The sequence below is a fragment of the Phycodurus eques genome, chromosome 12 (genome assembly GCF_024500275.1).
Source record: "Phycodurus eques isolate BA_2022a chromosome 12, UOR_Pequ_1.1, whole genome shotgun sequence".
NCBI lineage: Eukaryota > Metazoa > Chordata > Actinopteri > Syngnathiformes > Syngnathidae > Phycodurus > Phycodurus eques.
The window spans coordinates 17,313,726-17,332,766 of record NC_084536.1 but is presented as its reverse complement, the minus strand read 5'-3'; the positions used below and the strand labels follow the sequence as shown (position 1 = coordinate 17,332,766).

The 19,041-nt window shown below is 41.5% G+C and overlaps 1 protein-coding gene across 6 annotated transcripts in view; it reads right to left on the bottom strand.

Moving 5' to 3' along the window:
* Nucleotides 1–66: 66 nt before the first annotated feature.
* The window catches only part of osbpl6 (oxysterol binding protein-like 6), a 34,724-nt gene continuing 15,749 nt past the window's right edge, over nucleotides 67–19,041 (bottom strand). For 3 of the 6 annotated variants that reach the window (XM_061691518.1, XM_061691519.1, XM_061691520.1), the window contains exons 4-23: nucleotides 18,818–18,871; nucleotides 18,242–18,355; nucleotides 17,984–18,154; nucleotides 16,859–16,994; nucleotides 16,618–16,721; nucleotides 14,916–15,008; nucleotides 14,264–14,432; nucleotides 11,686–11,816; nucleotides 10,766–10,873; nucleotides 10,335–10,466; nucleotides 9,628–9,715; nucleotides 8,156–8,409; nucleotides 7,538–7,675; nucleotides 6,504–6,567; nucleotides 6,278–6,356; nucleotides 5,150–5,294; nucleotides 4,931–5,075; nucleotides 3,308–3,434; nucleotides 3,103–3,225; nucleotides 67–2,799 (exon numbers count right to left, since the gene is read on the bottom strand). In XM_061691518.1, the coding sequence (XP_061547502.1) occupies nucleotides 2,688–2,799; nucleotides 3,103–3,225; nucleotides 3,308–3,434; nucleotides 4,931–5,075; nucleotides 5,150–5,294; nucleotides 6,278–6,356; nucleotides 6,504–6,567; nucleotides 7,538–7,675; nucleotides 8,156–8,409; nucleotides 9,628–9,715; nucleotides 10,335–10,466; nucleotides 10,766–10,873; nucleotides 11,686–11,816; nucleotides 14,264–14,432; nucleotides 14,916–15,008; nucleotides 16,618–16,721; nucleotides 16,859–16,994; nucleotides 17,984–18,154; nucleotides 18,242–18,355; nucleotides 18,818–18,871 (2,487 nt within the window). In that variant the 3' untranslated portion in view covers nucleotides 67–2,687. The remainder of the gene's footprint in view (nucleotides 2,800–3,102; nucleotides 3,226–3,307; nucleotides 3,435–4,930; nucleotides 5,076–5,149; nucleotides 5,295–6,277; nucleotides 6,357–6,503; nucleotides 6,568–7,537; nucleotides 7,676–8,155; nucleotides 8,410–9,627; nucleotides 9,716–10,334; nucleotides 10,467–10,765; nucleotides 10,874–11,685; nucleotides 11,817–14,263; nucleotides 14,433–14,915; nucleotides 15,009–16,617; nucleotides 16,722–16,858; nucleotides 16,995–17,983; nucleotides 18,155–18,241; nucleotides 18,356–18,817; nucleotides 18,872–19,041) is intronic. The other 3 variants (XR_009769554.1, XR_009769555.1, XM_061691521.1) reach the window with 3 other exon arrangements.

The window sequence follows — 19,041 nt, the reverse complement described above, 5'->3', positions numbered from 1 at the left end:
CAATATGAAATTGTTTTGTTGTGTTTACACACAAACACACACAGACAAAGCGGGCAAGTTGGGTGAATAAACCACACACCGAAGGTCCGGTTTTATTAGTACAAGCACTATGTAGCAGCAGTGTACAGTGTTGATGGAAAGATATGTACTTTATTTCAATTGCACTTTTTAAAGAAGGTACCATCAGGAAACGGAGCGGACGCGGTCCGGCCCACAACAAGAACAGAACCTTTCTGTAAGGCATCCGCAACAATCATTGGCAGGTTACACATGCAGGTGGGACAATAGATGGAGGTGACTTTTTTCTCTCTCCCAGGAGCGTCGTCATGCCTGTGCGTCCATTCTATTTTCCGCTTGTGCTGCTGGGTGAACACTGTTTCGCTTTTGTTAGAATGACCACTTTCTGCGATTGGCTGTCGACCAGTCCAGGGTGTAAGCCGCCTCTTGCCCAAAGTCAGCTGGGATAGATTCGAGCTCACCTGCGACCCTAATGAGGAAAAGCGCTACAGAAAATGGATGGATGGATGGATTCATTTTCTAGATGTGCTGTATTTACAGTTACTTCAGGTTGCATGTTGTATGGCGGCATAGCAAAGAACCTATTTTACGGCTTGTGTGTGTAAATCTACTGTAAGACATATGTTTAGCAAGAACACACGCAGTCTTTTAGCTTTATTATCGCTTAGCAGAGATGCAGATGGATGTGAATGGCAGAACATCTTCTCACCAGCAGTGTGTGTGTGTCATTCTTAAATGCGTTAAGGCACAGCGATGAAACTGAAGACTTGTTGTGGGGGGAAAGTGCAGACAAACATCATAAGCAAAAGTAAAGTTCTACTCCATAATTATGTTGTCTGTCAGCACTGGTGTTAAAAAACGTCCAATAATAGCTGTCGTATCTATCAGTTTTAGTTGCTAGTTATTGTTCAGCTAAATAATAATAAATCGATCAATAAAACCTGTATCAGTAAGCTGTATTTTCCTTGAGTGAGCAGCAGGTGGCTCTTCTGTCTTAGGGTTGACAAAGTAGCTGCCAGAACCTGACATACTACACTGCATGGACAAAAAGTCTTCTTCAGTCTATGAATTAATTTGTAGGGCAGCGCAGTATCCTAGTGGTTAGAATCTGCTAACTGCCTCACAGTCCCAAGGTTGGACGTTTGCGTCTTGGCTCGGGCCTTCCTGTGTGGAGTTTGCATTTTCTCTCTGGGTACTCTGGTTTTCTCCCAGGCTCCTCCATTCCAAAAAACTTAACTTTCCATGGGTACAACAACCAGTCACCCCAATACCTTTGTCCAAGTCCATGTAGTGTAATAAGTGTGTTGATGAGACGTTCGTAATAGAAAATAGTACCGCACTTTGGGTGGTTATAGTAAAATAATGAAGCCACCTGTCTTCAGATAAATAAATTAGTATATTCTTTTGGTGTTTGACTTTGCTCCTAGTACAGTCCTCCTTCACTGAACGTGGGTTTTGAGCAGGTTTGGGCAAACTTTTTTGTTTTGTAATTCGTTTGATTTTTAAAATGGCCAGATGGTTATTAAAATGTGTATGTAAAATATTTTGTTTTCATAATAAAATAGTAATTCAACCTCAATCATTTCTTTTTAATTAATGAAATTATAATTTAGCCAATTATTGAATACAAAATCATATTAAAAATAAATTACCCAATTATTCAATGACTTTTTAATGTAACAATTCTAGGGGGGAAATGGCGAAATATTGACAATCAATCACCCAATTATTGAATTACTATTGATTTTATGAATAAATATATTTTAATCCATTTTAGAGTAAGAAAATGGCAAAAACTAATATCTACAATCAATACATTTACCATGTATTCACTTACGAAAAAAAAATGAATGACTGAATGTATTTTAATGAACCGGTTTTAGGGGGAAAAAAGTAAAAACAAATAACTAAAAACATTTAAATTAGCCAGTTTTACACGCACAAAAAATGGCTACATTAATGCAACAAATATAACAGGATTCTTCACAATGTAAATTCTCGGCAGGCCGCACTTTGCCCACCCCTGGTTTAGAGGGTCTCCCTGCAGTGTAGCGAAGTAAGCTCACCACTATATATGGACAAAGTGGCTTTTATGCAGATGGTTAAAATTAGATAGCGGGCACGGACGGGGTGAGGGGTCCACAAGGTGAGAGCGAGGAGACTTTTTACCTAGTGTCTGTCTGTCTATTGATTTTCAGTTGAACATGGTTACACTGTGTAGTGTAACATGTTATTGGACGTGTGCGTGCAGCTGTGTGGCTTGACAAGTTGTTCCCCATCACAAATTGTATTAAAAGGCAAAAAATAAATAAAATCTGCTAAGATATTTTATAAAAATATCAGTTTTTCTACAAGAGTAATGTATTAAATATGGCCGGATGCCAGTGAAAGCTCTCAAGCATGCACGTGGTTGTAGCTAAGTATGGGTGTACGCGTTTAAGGCCGACTCGGGAGTCGTTTAACTAGCTGAAAAAGATCCGCGCGGGACTTGTACCTTCGCAAGCACAATGAAGGTGACGCTCCTCTTGACAGCTTCCCACCAATCAGGGCGGGCCAAAGAGCCCCAGCAGGGCTCGCTCACGTCCAAATGTGTGTGTTAGTGTTTCTCCTCACATCTCAAGTGTGCAGTCAGACGGTGCAATGTGAGGAGGGGAGCGAGGGGCGGTGGGCTACCACAGGCTCACTGTAGGTTCCATGTTGATAAATCCGGGGGTTTTGCGCAGCTCCCAATACATGTTGTTGGACACCCAACGTTCCCTGTGATTAGCATCAACCACTTTCCTGTAACAAAAATAAAGCCGTTAGTACCAGAAAATTGTGACCTGTATTCTGTTGTGGACTTTTCTTCCTTTCTTTCTTTCTTTTTTTATTTCCTTCTTTAGTTCTTGTATTGCCAAGGACAGTTAGTCGCACTTTGCCCTTAACTCCCACGTCATTGTGATGCACACACTAGAGCCTTGACAATGCACCGCAGTCAGAAAGGGACTAAATGTTTATGCAAATTAACGGCAGAAATAATGGAAATGAATAGGCAAAGTTTCGTAAGCCAGGGTGAATGTATGATGAATGAGTGCAGTGTCTTACTTGAAGAAGCAAGGCTCTTGTATCACATTATTCTCTTCATTCCACTTCCTCCTTGTCCTCTGCAAGTCTTCGATTCGCTGCTTCTCGGAGGCGGCCAGCTCCAAGTTTGCCTCTTCTAGGTACCTGGTGTGAACCAGAGTGCACATTGATTTACTAAAGTTGCTATCCACTTTGTGGAGTTTGTGTTTGCTGGTGGTCTTGTGACCTTTGATCGGGTCTGAATCGTGCGTCCGTTCGCGGCAGGACGTCTTTCAACTCGGGACAAAGCTCGTTGAGTTCAGTGGCGAACCTGGTGAAGCCGTAATATAGCTCGTAGTCTGTGGGCATGGAGCCTAGCAAGAAGATGATCAGCATTAGAAGTACAGTGGGATAGGGACCGAGCCCTGCAGCGAATACCCGGAATCCACAACTAATTGGCTCACCCCCCAAAAAGTTTACATTCTACTCCATTTGCCTATAGGTTTGAACAATGGGTTTTTCAGCGAATAACTGAGAATAGGTTTAAAAAAAAAAAAAAAAAAGTGAATTCTCGAATATCGTACCATGAATATTTGGGTACACTTCGCAACCCGCTATATCATAGATCAGGGGTGTCAAACTCATTTTTGTCACGGGCCACATTGTAATTATGGCTTCCCTCTCAAGGCCGTTATGACTGTGAACCCATATAAAGGAATTATCACCTCATATAATTACATGACAAATTGATGAATAACTACTTTGGAATTCAGAAGCCTATAATACATTTTTCAAGTAGTACATTTCTTTTCGAAGGGGGGTTGGTAACAAAAAATGCTTGGGATATTTCAACGTTATTATAATAGAACACAATTATCAATTTTGATTTGCTTTCGCGGGCCACATAAAATGATGTGGTGGGCCAGATCTGGCCCCCGGGCCACCAGTTTGACATGTGTCAGATTTTTAAGCAATCAATTTGGTTTAATAGTATACAGGCAAGTCTGAGTTTAAAGTCGCACGGCTTTAGTGTAGCAATGCTGAGCAACACTGAGGTCTACTGGAAGAGATGCAACATGTTTTTAACAGAAAGAAAAATAGGCAGAGAAGGTCCTCAACTAAACCCCAGTAATAGTTGTTGTTCCCACAGAGCAGAATATACAGTGGACACCGCTAGTCGCTGGGTTAGTTACCAAGCCCAAACGTGAATGGTAAAATATGGGAGTAGTTGATTGTTGTTGGCTATATTAAAAGTTTAAACCATAAATATACCATAGACTCTGATCCCAAAACATTTCGAAAAGGTGCCATAGCATTTCAGATGCTTACAAACATACTGCACGTTATTTTACCATGAAAAAAAAACGGTTTAAAAAAAACATAATAATAATTTCCTGCGAATAACGGGAGATAGGTTCCAAAGAAAAAACATGACGACATGGGGGTCCACTAAATTCCGGTTTGTATTTGTTGCTACTCCATGTCTGTTAAAGTAACAGTTTTTTTTAATTACCGAAAAATCAATGCTAATTATCATTACCTCATCTGTGTTTTTTTGCATTATATGTTACCATTAACCTAGCGGAATTTCGTTGGACACAATGACACGTTTTGGCTGAACATTTTGGTGATACTATATCTTTTGTTTTGTGTTTTCATGTTTGTGTAACTTGAGGCAAGAACACTGCCTAATGAATACTCAAAATGAGTTTTAATCATTTTAAGTTTATTTTAATAAGTTTAAATGTGTTAAAAGTGTGGGAGAGGTCAAACTATTTAAAAAAAAAAAAATCATCTGGTCAACTGCGGATTTTCAACTCGGGAGGGTGGCTCTAGAATGGTTCATTGTATCCCCCATCCAGGTGCCTACCTGGCCTCCAGATACATTTGGCAGACGGTGGGACACCACAGTAAAGCCCCTCGTGCCATTTTCCAAAAAGCCTGTGGATCACTTTTCCTTCTTGGTCCATCACAAATCCTTGGATCTCATTCAAGTTCGAACTCCAGTAGTTCCCCTAAAAGAAGGAGGGTCCACTTATCAGCACATGTAGACCATACGTGGCCCAGCTCCAACCAAACCTCCAATGACCTTGACGAAAGTGAGTTTGCAGAGGCAAGCGCTGCTTTTTGTGTTCCTGATGGTGATCTCGCCGTAGTGTTCGATCCACCGCCGGCCACTGAGGATGTTGTGGACACACGTGGTCACTTTGTTCCATTCGTAGTGATCTCCAAACCTGAACAGACACAGGGAACACATCAAATACAAGAACCCAGACATGGTAGCTGCAGGTGGAAAGAAGCAAAATGGAAGGCTTTTAACTTTTGTTTTTAAGGCCATTTCGATCATCAAATATCTCACGTTCACTATGTGACCACTCGGAGTAGGCCATATGAACTCAGGGTATTTAATATATATATATATATATATATATATATATATGTGTGTGTGTGTATATAGTATATATGTATATAATTATCTGAATAACTACATGTGCTAGGCACACAAAATGAAATTGGCTTCATGTTGAAAAATAAAACGGGGATTTTATTAGCTATTTGACAACACTTCACAAATCTTCAATATGCGCACCGTCTGTGATTTGACACACATTTCCCCTTTTGCCTTCCTCTTTGATATTTCTTTTTTTTTTGCGCCATGTCTAAATCTGCTTTCAAGTAGGTGTATTTTTTATTACATTTCCTCAGAAATGCACGTTGCACACTGTGTTGGAGCATATTCTAATACACAAAATGGCTTTTCTATGCAAGTGAAGGTCAAACTAAAAAAATAAACATTAAACTCAGTGCATTAGATAGTTGCAGCGTGTGAGACTTGAAATGAAAACCACCCAGAAGGACTTACCACAACATCAGACTTTTGTGTCAGTTTACAGGTAAAATTTCATTGACTCGCACCTGGTCGAACACATTGGAATTCAACCACAATTTTCAGAAAAATTAAGACTAAAGTGCATGACATCACATAAGACTGGTGTATCTCACAAAAAGGCAAACCAATGCCTGTGCACTTAATAAAGGGGATTCATATTGGCGACAAAATGTATTCTAAATAGGAACACATCTGTGGACAGATGATGTTCGAACCCACAGGCTCCACCGTATTTCTTCATGTGTGTGGTGTGTTAAGACTCACTCGCTTTTTAGGCAGCCGTTTTGAAGGCATAAGTGAGAATAAGTGCGTCGGTATGGAGGTTACCTGGGAATCATGAGGCTCACTGTCCCGACTGGCAATATCTCCATTGATTTTCCCCAGAATTTATTTTTCCATCTCACATCTGTGGGGAGAAAAACAGCAAAACTCTGCCAGTCAAGAGCAACATATTGTTACATTGTATTGATGTTGGAATAACAAGGACATCTGAAACTTTATTCTATCCATCCATCCATCCAGAAATCCCCCATAAATCAGAGGTGCAGCCTACCTTGCCAGAACGTGAAGTTCTTGGACTCACAGTGGCAGGCAGAAATGGGAGGATGGTGGCTCACCTTGAGAGAAGAAAAAGTCTGACTACTCTGTCATTTTAAATTGTAAAAAAAAAAAAAAAACACAAAAATTCAAGGAAGGCAAAAAGGAAAATATGGGTCATGTCACAGGCAGCGCACACGTTAAGTTTTGTGAAATCCGTCATAGAATCTATAGCCGTTTAAAAATGTTGGAATTTTGATGAATAAATCTTTTTCTTCAACATGAACCCTATTTAATTTTGTTTGCCTAGGTGATGTACTTATTCAGATATTCATATTTCAAATGATTTCATATTTAGAACACCTTGTATAAATAAATAAATAAATGAGATATGCAGTGATGTTTTGATATGTAAGTTTAATTCATTCTGTGAATACACTTATAAGTCAAAACACTTACCATAAATGATCTTTTCCCCATTGAAATCAATGGAAATACCATGAAACCTTAACAGCCTCCTCCCAAAAAGGCCAACAACAAATTTGGTAATGTTATTTTTTTTTTTAAAGGAAAGTAGCATTCTATAATATTGTACTTTATAAAAGAATATAGCAATAACATAGTTAAACAGAATGGAAAGAAACAAGAATTTTGTTTGTGAATCATGATTAATTCATTGCAGTTCCTTTTGGTGTGTCCGACCTGGCCACAGGGGGGTTGGGGTGGGGGGGGGGCACAATACAATACAGTCATTCAGACACACACACACACAAGAGTTTCACAGCTACTGTAAGAGACTCAGTAAGCTGCAGTAGTATTAGTCGTTTTTAAGGTGAAGGATTTTAAGGCTAATTTACATGGTTCTTTAGCGCTCGTATCTCAAATGTTCCTCACGTCGAAGCCAGAAATCAGCTGAGCGATTGCTTGTATCTCCAAAGACTCATAAGGGGGGTCGGGTCGGGTCGTTCGTATCTGAAGGCACCGCTGTACCAAATGTTTTGCACAGTGAGTGTGATTCCAGTAAGAAAGATCGTGTGAGCAAGTCTTTACCTGTTCAGAGAAAAAACAGAAGCCCTTGTCTTCTCTTATACATTCGTACGTCTCTCCAAGGAGCGGGTTGAATGGCTTACTTCCTGCTCTGTAGTAGGTGGATGAGTAGCCTGATACGGCGAAGGCAGCGACCAGAACCTGGCAGAAGCAAAACACCACCACTTCGGACATCAACCAGAAGGGACTAGCAGGTTTTATAAATAAGATAGGAAGTACTGAGGCATCCTGTCGCCTGGCAGGGAGGCACAGTGGTATAGCCGCTCACATCTTGGCCTAGGTTAAAACCTGTGCTGAGGCCTTTAGGTGTGGATGTGTGTTTATAGGCGAACGATATGGCCTTAAAACAAAATGACCATTTTGTTACACAAACATTTTATTTCCTTTTTTTTTTTTCTCCCCTCGTCGCTTATAGAAAAAGTTTTTCCCGTCTTGGATTTGCTTTATTTTTCCTGATGCGAAACAAGCTTTGCAACCGTTTTTTTTTTTTTACGGGCATTAACTTCCACAGATAAAAAAAAATCTTTACAGATAAGAAAGTAAGTACAGTATTTTCAAGTTGGTCATTATATTGGTACTTGGAGAGCCAAGAAATGTTTTTGGGTGGTACTTGAGGTTTACCATGCGTTCAAAGGGATCCTCCGTCTCAGCGGCCTTGTCCAGCAGCTCGCTGTACTCCAGCTCTTCACACATGCGCTGCAGCGTGTTGAGAGGCTCATTGAGCTCCACGGGCATGGACACTTTGGACAGGTCCTTGCCTATGTTGTTTCGCAAGATGTTCCACAGGTTGATGTTGCCGGTGTCGGGACAGGGCGCCGGCAGGCAGATGCGCCGGCCGTTACGGAAGGCACAGCCAGCAAAGTCTCCGTTGGCCACTGAAAAGAGAAAAAACTCAATTTGGCTTTTTCTTTATGTGAAAATATATATCAGTCAAATCTGTCCATTCACCCATTTTCCACGTTGCTCATCCTGTTCAACTGACTTTGAGTGAGAGGCAGACTAGACCCTGGACTGGTCACCGTCCATCAGATTACACATATAGAGATGGACAACTGTTCGCACTCACATTCACCCCGTCATTGAGTGGGAACTAAACCCACGCTGCCTGCACAGAAGTCAGGCAAGTAAGCCACTACACTGTCAGTGAACGAATGAAATGTCATGTAAATTCAGATTGTTACAAGTATACAGGATCAGAAGCTGTAATTGCATCTGGATCTGATCCAGATTTCATTTACATTTGACATGGAAAATCCCATTTAACATGTTCAGATGAATCTCAGTTGGTTAGAATATTATTGAAAACTCAATTTATTTCAGTAGTTCCATTAGGAAATACAAACTCATAGGTTCACTACACCTAGTGAAATATGATTTTCTTGTATAATTTTAATGAATGTAGCTTCCAGCTAACAAAAAAAAAATCACCTCTCAAGAAATTAGAATATTGCTTCAGTCACAATAATATAGAAGTTAGTTAGAAATTGGTCTTCTGAAAACTATTTTCATGAGGGTTTAATCAATCTGCATAGTACATGAGTTTTACTTTTTCAATTAAGCTACTGAAATTAACTTCGGCAATACTCTTAATTTATTGTGATGCAACTGTATATAGAATATATAGTTCTACTCTCATATCGGGGTGCAACTTGTGTTGAAACTGGATTATTCACTTGACTCCTGCTAAACTGCATGCTGAGTTTTGCGGTTTTGTTTACTTTTAATGCCTACCACTGTGTCCGCATGACCTTGACGTTTCCAAGACTAGACTACTGAAAGCTCCCTTACTTTTATGTATTGCTAAAAGTGTTTGGGGTGTGACAGAGATGAAAGAGGGAGAGCCCATCCCTCTCCACACAGGCGGCTCATAAAGCCTAAGAAAAGATCTTGGTACAGAGCAGCCCAGGAAAGTCCGTGGCTTCAGCCACAATGATAAAGGAGCTCGCCAAGCGCCTTACCAGCGTGTGAGCGTGTCAGTGTTTATAGTTTCCTCAGAGTAGGATCCTCTGTTGAGTCATTGCACCCTATTCCTGACACAAAACTGGAAAATGCTGAATCGAAGTTAGTGACGGTGCAGAACGAGGTGGACCTACTTTGCCTGGAGACGTTATCGGTCACACTGGCATTGTCCTCTGAGATGTTATCGCTCACATCGCTGACGTACGACTCATCGTCTGAGCCCTGTAAGTGGAACAGGTAGAGGGGGAGATTCAGGATAGTTGGACACAAACTGCAGGCAGGTTTGGCTGCACTCTCTGCAGTTTCCCCAAGGGGAATAAGCTGCAGCACAGTACTGCAGCTATCACGAGGCGAGAGACTACAGCACATTTTTCATGCAAGCACATCTGTATTGGCCCGTGTGGCAGTCTCCTGGTGCTTTACGTTTGGCCAACACGGGTCTGAATGGGCCTGCCTTCATGCTACAGTGTGATAAATGTCCTATGAGAGTGATCCTTCACATGGGTCAATGCATGCCTGGAGAGCAACCCTCTTTAATAGCCCCTCAGAGGCTACAGAGAGTTAGCAGACAGAAATGATGGGTTCAAGTGGCCTAATTGTTCTTTTAAACAGAGCTGGAAGCATTGTTCTAATTAAACATAAAGAAATAAAAGACCATATTGAAGCCAAATGAGGGATGAGGCGTCTGCCCCAATTAACAGGGAGCCCTTCTAAGTGCCTGACTATGATTGAGTTTCCATTAATTCTGCTATTTTAACCTTGCAGGCCAGTCTCATTAGTTGCTAACTAATCCGGGGTCTACATTATGGTCCTCGCGCTCCACCCCAAAGACTCAAATTACCTCATTCTCTGACGAGCTGGCTGAGAGAAGCACTTCCTGGGCGTCAAAAAACTCGGATACAGACTCCGACATGGAGAGTCGACTTTCATTGGAAGTCTGCTGAGTCAGAGGGATCCCCATGTGCTCTACAACCTGCCGACAATCGTGAACACGTGAGACGCGCATGAGAACAGTGACAGAAAGGCACGGGAGTTCATTTTATGGCAAGCTTCCATCCATTTGCAATTAGTCATTTTCCCATAACATTTAAGTCAGCATCTGCATTGAATAATGAGCCCTTAAAACATTACTGAGCCTCTCCTGAAGAAACCATAAAATCGGAAAGGCCATCGATCAATAAGGCAGGAAACCAATAATATAACTACCTGGCTGCCCTGTTGTTTTATCAATATGGGAGCCCTAAATTAGCCATGAGGAACACAGTGGCCTACCTCATCAGTAGTGGAGATGATATTCACGCTCACAACTTGTTCCGACAGGACAGACTCGGAGTGGATGCGGTTCAGTCGGGTTCGAAGTTCTGCATTTTGGGACACGGCCTTGGGCAAAAATTTAATCGGTTGGTCTGATGTAAATTAATTTATACTTTATCAACCAATTAAGACAAAAGATATTTGTTGGAGGATAAGAAATAAATCAGCATACTTATTACATCAGTACCAGTAGTGCAGGAGAGGACCAATCTAAACGATGTAATGATTATGTTTAAATAAACATTACAGTAATTACTGTATGATTCACCAGCATATATCATTATTAATTAGTCTGCCAATTTCTGTTGAGCAGCCAGAGTAAGACACCAAACATATCACTGCTTCAAATGAAAAAACAATGACACCATATTGATTTGTGACCATTGAAGCGCTCCAATTTCACAGTGTAGTGATTGGTGACTATTATTTTTCCCACAAGGCTTTTGCCAAGAAATGTGACCTCCAGCTTTTGGACGATGTTGTCACATAAGCTTTTATGTGTGTGTGATGGAAACAGTTAGTGAGGGACAGTCCAATTACAGTAAGTTAGTGGGGCAGAGAAGACGCCCCCAAGGAGCAGCAGTAGTCAAGTCCACGGCACATTTCTTTTTCTCACCAATTATTATGAGAAGACAATTGGGCCGCAACGATCTCACACATCTCTTCATGCTGGGACAGCGCTGACTCCCTGTCAGCTTTTGAATATACTGTACAGTACTTCACAAAACTGTAGCCATAGTATAGTTGTATTTAAATTGTAGTAATTATCGAGTCAGCACTTTTCTTGATGGTTCCCTGGCAACCAGTGGCATACTAAGCAGCAGATGTGTCTTGACAGACACATTCATTACACACTGGCTTGAGGACAGGCTCATTACCTGTGACAGAGACTTCCTGAGGGAGTTGATCTGGGCTGAGTGGTCAGACTGGTCCTGGTCAGACAGAATCTGCTTGATCTTTTCTTTCTCTATGGCTACTGTGTTGAAGGCCGACTTGAGCAGCGTGTGGACTGCACACAGAATGACGCAAAAAGGGCACAATGATCATTCGCGCAGCACGATTCTTTCGCATCAGCTGATTTGACTTGGTGCGTAAATGCAACGTACCGTTCTTAATACATATTACGTAAGTGGAAGACTGAGAGGATAATATAATGTTAGTGACCACATTGAGTTGTTTGGCACAGAATTGCAGTCTACAAAATGCAAATCTTGGAGGCATTTAGGAGCACATCGATGCGATGGGATGTAAAATTGCCTTCTGAGCATGCAGAGGGAAGCCAGAGAGCGATGCCGTCGCTGACTATATTATATAATGCAGAAGTGCCTCCGAGCTAGCGATGGCAGTCAACTGCAGCGGCACGGCATCACACATGTGACATGCCTCACTGTCCACTGCCCGTCTACATAAGCAGCCACATATATTCTTTAGGCCAGCTGCACATGTTGAACACCTTTGACCAAATATTTCTTTGGTAAACAAGGCCGAACATGATGTACAGTACCATTTTGACATACTAAACAGTAAACAGCAGGAAGAACCCATTACATTATGGCGAGCAATGGAAACCATCCACCCCACCAAAATAACAATACAACTGTCTTTCTAAAGTTGGGAGTAACGCAAATCCAAAATGATAGTTTCTGCTGTGTAAAATCAAAGGTGTTTCTAATAAAATGTATTACTGAGTCAATATCACCATAAGGTCCCTTTGAGACGTCCCCATTGAACTTCATATTCATAAATTAATGTTATGCTGCTACAAATGCATATTGTTCAGGCTCCCACACTATTTGCGATGAACTTTTGGAAATCGCAATGACAATCGCAGACAATGCACAACCCCAATTCCAATGAAGCTGGGACATTGTGTTAAACATAAATAAAAACAGAATACAAGGATTTGCAAATCATGTTCGACCTATATTTAATTGAATGCACTACAAAGACAAGATATGTAATGTTCAAACTGATAAACTTGATTGTTTTTAGCAAATAATCATTAACTTTGAATTTTACGGCTGCAATACGTTCCAAAAAAGCTGGGACAGGGTCATGTTTACCACTGTGTTACATCACCTTTTCTTTTAACAACATTCAATAAACATTTGGGAACTGAGGACACTAATTGTTGAAGCTTTGTAGGTGAAATTCTATCCCATTCTTGCTTGATGTCAACTTCAGCTGTTCAACAGTCCGGGGTCTCCGTCGACGTATTTTACGCTTCATAATGCGCTATACATTTTCAATGGGAAACAGGTCTGGACTGCTGGCAGGCCAGTCTAGTACCTGCACTCTTTTACTATGAAGCCACGCTGTTGTAACACGTGCAGAATGTGGTTTGGCATTGTCTTGCTGAAATAAGCAGGGGCATCCATGAAAAAGACGTTGCTTGGATGGCAGCATATGTTTCTCCAAAACCTGTATGTACCTTTCAGCATTAATGGTGCCTTCACAGATGTGTAAGTTACCCATGCCATTGGCACTAACACAGCCCCATACCATCACAGATGCTGGCTTTTGAACTTTGCGTCCATAACAGTCCGGTTGGTTCTTTTCCTCTTTGGCTTGGAGGACACGAGGTCCACAATTTCCAAAAACAATTTGAAATGTGGACTCATCGGACCACAGAACACTTTTCCATTTTGCATCAGTCCATCTTAGATGAGCTCGGGCCCAGAGAAGCCGGCGGCATTTCTGGGTGTTGTTGATAAGTGTTTTTTGCTTTGCATAGTAGAGTTTCAAGTTGCACTTACGGATATAGCGCAGAACTGTATTTACTGACATTGGTTTTCTGAAGTGTTCCTGAGCCCATGTGGTGATATCCTTTACACATTGATGTAGGTTTTTGATGCAGTGCCGCCTGAGGGATTGAAGGTCACGGGCATTCAATATTGGTTTTCGGCCTTGCCGCTTACTATGCAGTGATTTCTTCAGATTCTCTGAACCTTTTGATGATATTATGGACGGCAGATGATTAAATCCCTAAATTTCCTTGCAATTGTACGTTGAGGAACATTGTCCTTAAGTTGTTCGACTATTTTCTCACGCACTTGTTCACAAAGAGGTGAACCTCGCCCCACCTTTGCTTGTGAATGACTGAACAATTCAGGGAAGCTCCTTTTATACCCAATCATGGCACCCACCTGTTTCCAATTAGCCTGTTCACCTGTGTAATGTTCCAAACAGGTGTTTGATGAGCATTCCTCAACTTTCCCAGTCTTTTTTTCCACCTGTCCCAGGTTTTCTGGAACATGTTGCAGCCATAAAATTCTAAGTTAATGATTATTTGCTAAAAACAATAAAGTTTTATCAGTTTGAACATTAATTATCTTGTCTTTGTAGTGTATTCAATTAAATATAGGTTGAACATGATTTGGCAAATCATTGTATTCTGTTTTTATTTATGTTTAACACAACCTCCCAACGACATTGGAATTGGGGTTGTATGCTTACCTTTTTGGGCAATGGTGCAGAACTCCTCCTGCAGTTTAATGTAGTCACTGGTACACTCTACGCTGTCTGTCAGCCGGGAGACGGGAGCTTGAAAGTCCCCCATCTCGGCGCAGAGGTTAGGGTTGGATGAGTGGAGGCGGACAGGCGACATGCTGGATGATAGCGGGACCTAAAGAGAGACGATGCGGGTTAATCAACTGAGAAGCGCAGTCATGTTGTGTCTGTAAAGTTATTCCATGGAAGTCAAATACATATTATGCACTACGATATTATGAGAGGGATTCATCGTAGAGATGTTTGCAAATCAAGCACGCACGGTCAAATGCTTTTTACTCTTTTATCTGTGTAAAACCTCTGTGAATGAAAGCCCAGTGTTTTTATAGGAAGCACACAATATGCTAAGCAAAATGAGAGCAAAACTGGGCGCACACACACAAAAAAAAGATCCCACAACCATTAATGTAAGTTTTAAGCTAAAAAGACTAAATAAAAAGTAAAAACATTTGTTCAACTTGTTATTTTAAATTCGAGACCTCTGCTCTGGGGGGGTTTCAAGCAAGACTTTCACAAAATCATAATCATGTCTGAGAGACTGAGTCAGGCTTCTTTTCGTGTTTGTGGCGCACAACAAAACAAAACAAAAAAGTGGTACCTGAAGCTGGAATTTTGCATCTTTGCCGACACTTTTTGTCCTCCATCTTCTGTTCATTCGCTTTTCTTTCTTTGACAATTCTACGCAAGCCGTCTATGTGGCAAATGTGGATGACAGTATGCAGTCGAGTGGTTAATAAGACAACACATTCACACAAAAGCAAAAGTCGACATAAATTGACTGTTGTGAAGTTAGAAATCAGACAACATTCCAACGAATGAGTAGCAAACAAAATTCTGAGGCAAATATGATGAGTGGCGCTAAGCTGTTGATGGTGGTGATAAGCATAACTGAATTCTGTCTGTGGATAAGCATGAATGAATGCTGTCTGTCTGGGAATAGAATGGAGGAAACTGACACTTTCTTAGACTGGCAAACCTCATGTTTTTTTTTTTTGCTAAAGTGAAAGAGGCTTCTGAGCTCCTTCATGCACACTATATGTTGTTTATCACATAAAAAATAAGACAAGCTACGAAACAGAAGTTACTACACACTTCCATTTTTCTATTTTGTTTCAGGTATCATTCGGAAAGATGTTGACCATCATCCGCATTTGACAGCTTAGGCTTTGCAGTTTTTGTAAGCCTATCATTTCTTTGCGCATGGCGTGCCAATTGGCATTAGAGCAGCGTTGCCTAATTGCGTCATGTAGTACAATTTATCAATGGCAAGTTTCTCAAAACAGGATCTTATTTTGACAAACTACGCAAGGGAAGGCACGGTGGCCGACTGGTTAGAGCGTCAGCCTCACAGTTCTGAGGACTGTGGGTTCAATCCCCGGCCCCGCCTGTGTGGAGTTTGCATGTTCTCCCCGTGCCTGCGTGGGTTTTCTCCGGGCACTTCGGTTTCCTCCCACATCCCAAAAACATGCATGAATTGGAGACTCTAAATTGCCCGTAGGCATGACTGTGAGTGCGAATGGTTGTTTGTTTCTATGTGCCCTGCGATTGGCTGGCAACCAGTTCAGGGTGTACCCCGCCTCCTGCCCGATGACAGCTGGGATAGGCTCCAGCACGCCCACGACCCTAGTGAGGAGAAGCGGCTCAGAAAATGGATGGATGGACGCAAGGGAAGGCCTGCTACTACTACCGCTGATGGAAAAAAATAAAAATAAAAAATTCCCAGAGCAGATGAGAGAAAGTCTATACGGAAGGCTGCACTCGAACTCAGCATCCACAAAAGCTCTAACGCCTGCTCGAGAAGTTTGATTTTGTTCGTAAGTGGTGGTAGTCGCAGGTCTTCCGCTGCATGCTGTCAAAAACAGATTCTGTTTCAAGAGATGGCCATGGATAGCGTAATGTGGTGGAGCGGTGTGACAACCATGAAGCTTCTTAAACTGGTGCTGAACTGTAGTCGGGGACAGAAAAACCTCTTGTCAGGTGGCAAGTTTTATTTTGCAATGTTGCTTCAATGTGATGGGCAAGGGAATTAAATGCTTACAAAAACTGCAAAACCTAAACTGTCAAAAGTTGACAGCCTCACGTCTGTCCAAATGATACCTGAACCGAACAGAAAAAGTGTGAAGTGACTTTTGGGCAACCTGTATATTTTAAATAAATACACAAAAGCCAAGTCACACAGAACTCCAAATGTGGCCTCTCTACATCAGTGCACGCTAGTACCCCATATGAGTGTGTGTGTGTGTGTGTGTGTGTGTGTGTGAGTGCGTGTGTGTGTGCGTGCGTGTGCGTGTGTTTTCAACCTGCATATCTGCAAAGTTGGGTGCCGACTGAGTCCTTTGTAAAATCTCCAGACTCTGCAAGAGGCCACTCAGCTCGGCCAAGTTGGACTGGCAACGCGCAAGATCTGAAATGATTTTATTGTTGAAAGATGCTGATTACGATGACAGTATGTTATCAGGGATAACTGCTGGACACACACTGAGAGGATATTTGCAAGAATCGTGCATCCTCCCAAAATGAACATAGACAACAGAAACACACCTTCTGCACATTTGTCCATTTCCTCGGATTCTTGCAGCCAAGCAGCCACCTTGCTCTGACCGTTGCTGTAGGAGACTGGCAGGCTGCTGTTGGTGGGGACTGGTGTTTGCCATGGCAACCCACTGGGTTTAACTTGCTTTAGAGGGATACAAGGGTTGGTGTCATATTTAAAAAAAAATAAAAATAAAAAATAGGACAAAAAATAAACACAGTACAGTCACAAATAGTGTTCAGTCACAAATAGTGAAAATCTATAACTGACAACCACAAAAAAGGTTTTGTGGTTGTCAGTGTCTATTCTGAATAAATGAAGCTCATCCCCTCACTTCAACATGGTTTCCTGGCCCTAGGCCAATATTTTTTTGTTAGACTTTGCTTTGGCCTGAGCACAAAAATAGTGACTAGGATTAGTTTTCAATGAGTAACGGGGATAGGTTCACTAAAGAAAGCCGCAAATTCATGAATACCGAATGGCAACTATGCGGGGGGCACTGTATTGTCATTACTCAGGAAAGGTGCTGCTCTGTCAAACCATACAGAATTAAAAAATAAACAGCAGCAGCCCTTTCCATTTGTAATCGTTTAGTTTTTAAATGAGGTACAGCTGGAAGAAATATTAATTTGATTGGCAGGTTTTCTTTTGACAAGAGACTAATGAGGTGATGCATAGATGTTCATCATATCAAATTGTGTCTGAAGGGATGGGAGAATGTAATTATGGAAGACAGGAGGAAGGAATGGAGTGTTTTCTTAGCACTTCAGGGAGCTCCTTTCTGTTGGATTCTGACTATGGGATGTAATGGTCTGCTTTAGACATACTGTCTAACATACTGGCACCTTCAGTGGAAATAGTCTACAGTGGAGACTGTTTTCATTGATAAAGGAAGCAGAACACAATGTGTCTAGACGCCAGACAGAAAAATACTTCCCTCATCCTAATGCACAGATTCATTTTACCTGTCAAGTAACCATTACAGCAATAGACACTAATCGACCACACATTCACAGCCATTAGTCTGATCACTCTGCAGAGACCACAATGACCTTTTAACAAAGAGGTAGACAATTCACTCCACGACTAAGACTTTCTGCGAACATTTCACAATAGTTTGTGTCACAAGTGACCTTGGTGTCATGTCCAACACTTGAAGCAGCTTGTGGAGACTCTGCAACCGCCGATGGAGGGAACATCCGCATGGAGGCGTCCCGAGGAGATCGTACGATCTCGTTCTGTCGGTAAAGGCGGTGATGTCGCAACTTCGACACCCAGGCATCAAAGATGTCTTGGGATTTTACCTAAGAAGGAGAGCGTTTATGCGATCTCGGCCATCCGCTTGACGGCTCAGTCAATAGTGAAATGACAATATTGACTCATGGCGTTACCTTGAGATGATAGATATGCTCCTCTGTATCCAGGTCAATACGACGAGCCTTCTTTTTGATGGACATCACAGAGAGGCCGACGTCGATGCTGCCATGCAGTTTGCCTTTCTGGATCTGAGACACACGATTAAAGCTCGACATAATTTTGCGCAATACATTATTGCATCTATTATCTATAACTACATTCAATAAAATGAGGTATTATGTATTGTAAAGAATAAATGCAGCTGGTATTTTCAATCTCGACATCAGTACTTGTTTTTTTTTTTTACACTTCAGTAGTTTCTTACTACTTGATACGGATACTGTTTTTTTATTTTATCCATGCATCCATCCATTTTCTTTACCGCTTATCCTCACTAGGGTCACGGGTTGGTGGAGCCTAACAATACATTTGACATTCATAGTCTTCATTACTGATTCATCACTAGTGTCTAGCAAGATGCTTCCATTTTGGTGTAACACACAAAGCTAAAGCAACTCAAACACTGCAACTTTTGCTGCAAACATTCCAGCTGACTCATTGTTGCCAGGCTGGCCTGCTTGAGCCTGGGGGTTTGAGTCATGGTTACTTACATCAATGGGGGACTTGGAGTACTTCAGCATCCCATTGTCCAAAACAAAAAATCGCTGCAGAGGAAAAAAACAACCCTGTGTTAATAAAAACAATAGGGCAAAACCTGACTATGAATCCCTAGTGAGTTTGTAGCTGCAATAGCGTTAATTCAAATATGTTTCTTTCAAAATGGTGCATTGTGTGCTGGTGTGATGGCTAGGGACTTATTTGGGGTGTCTAAAAA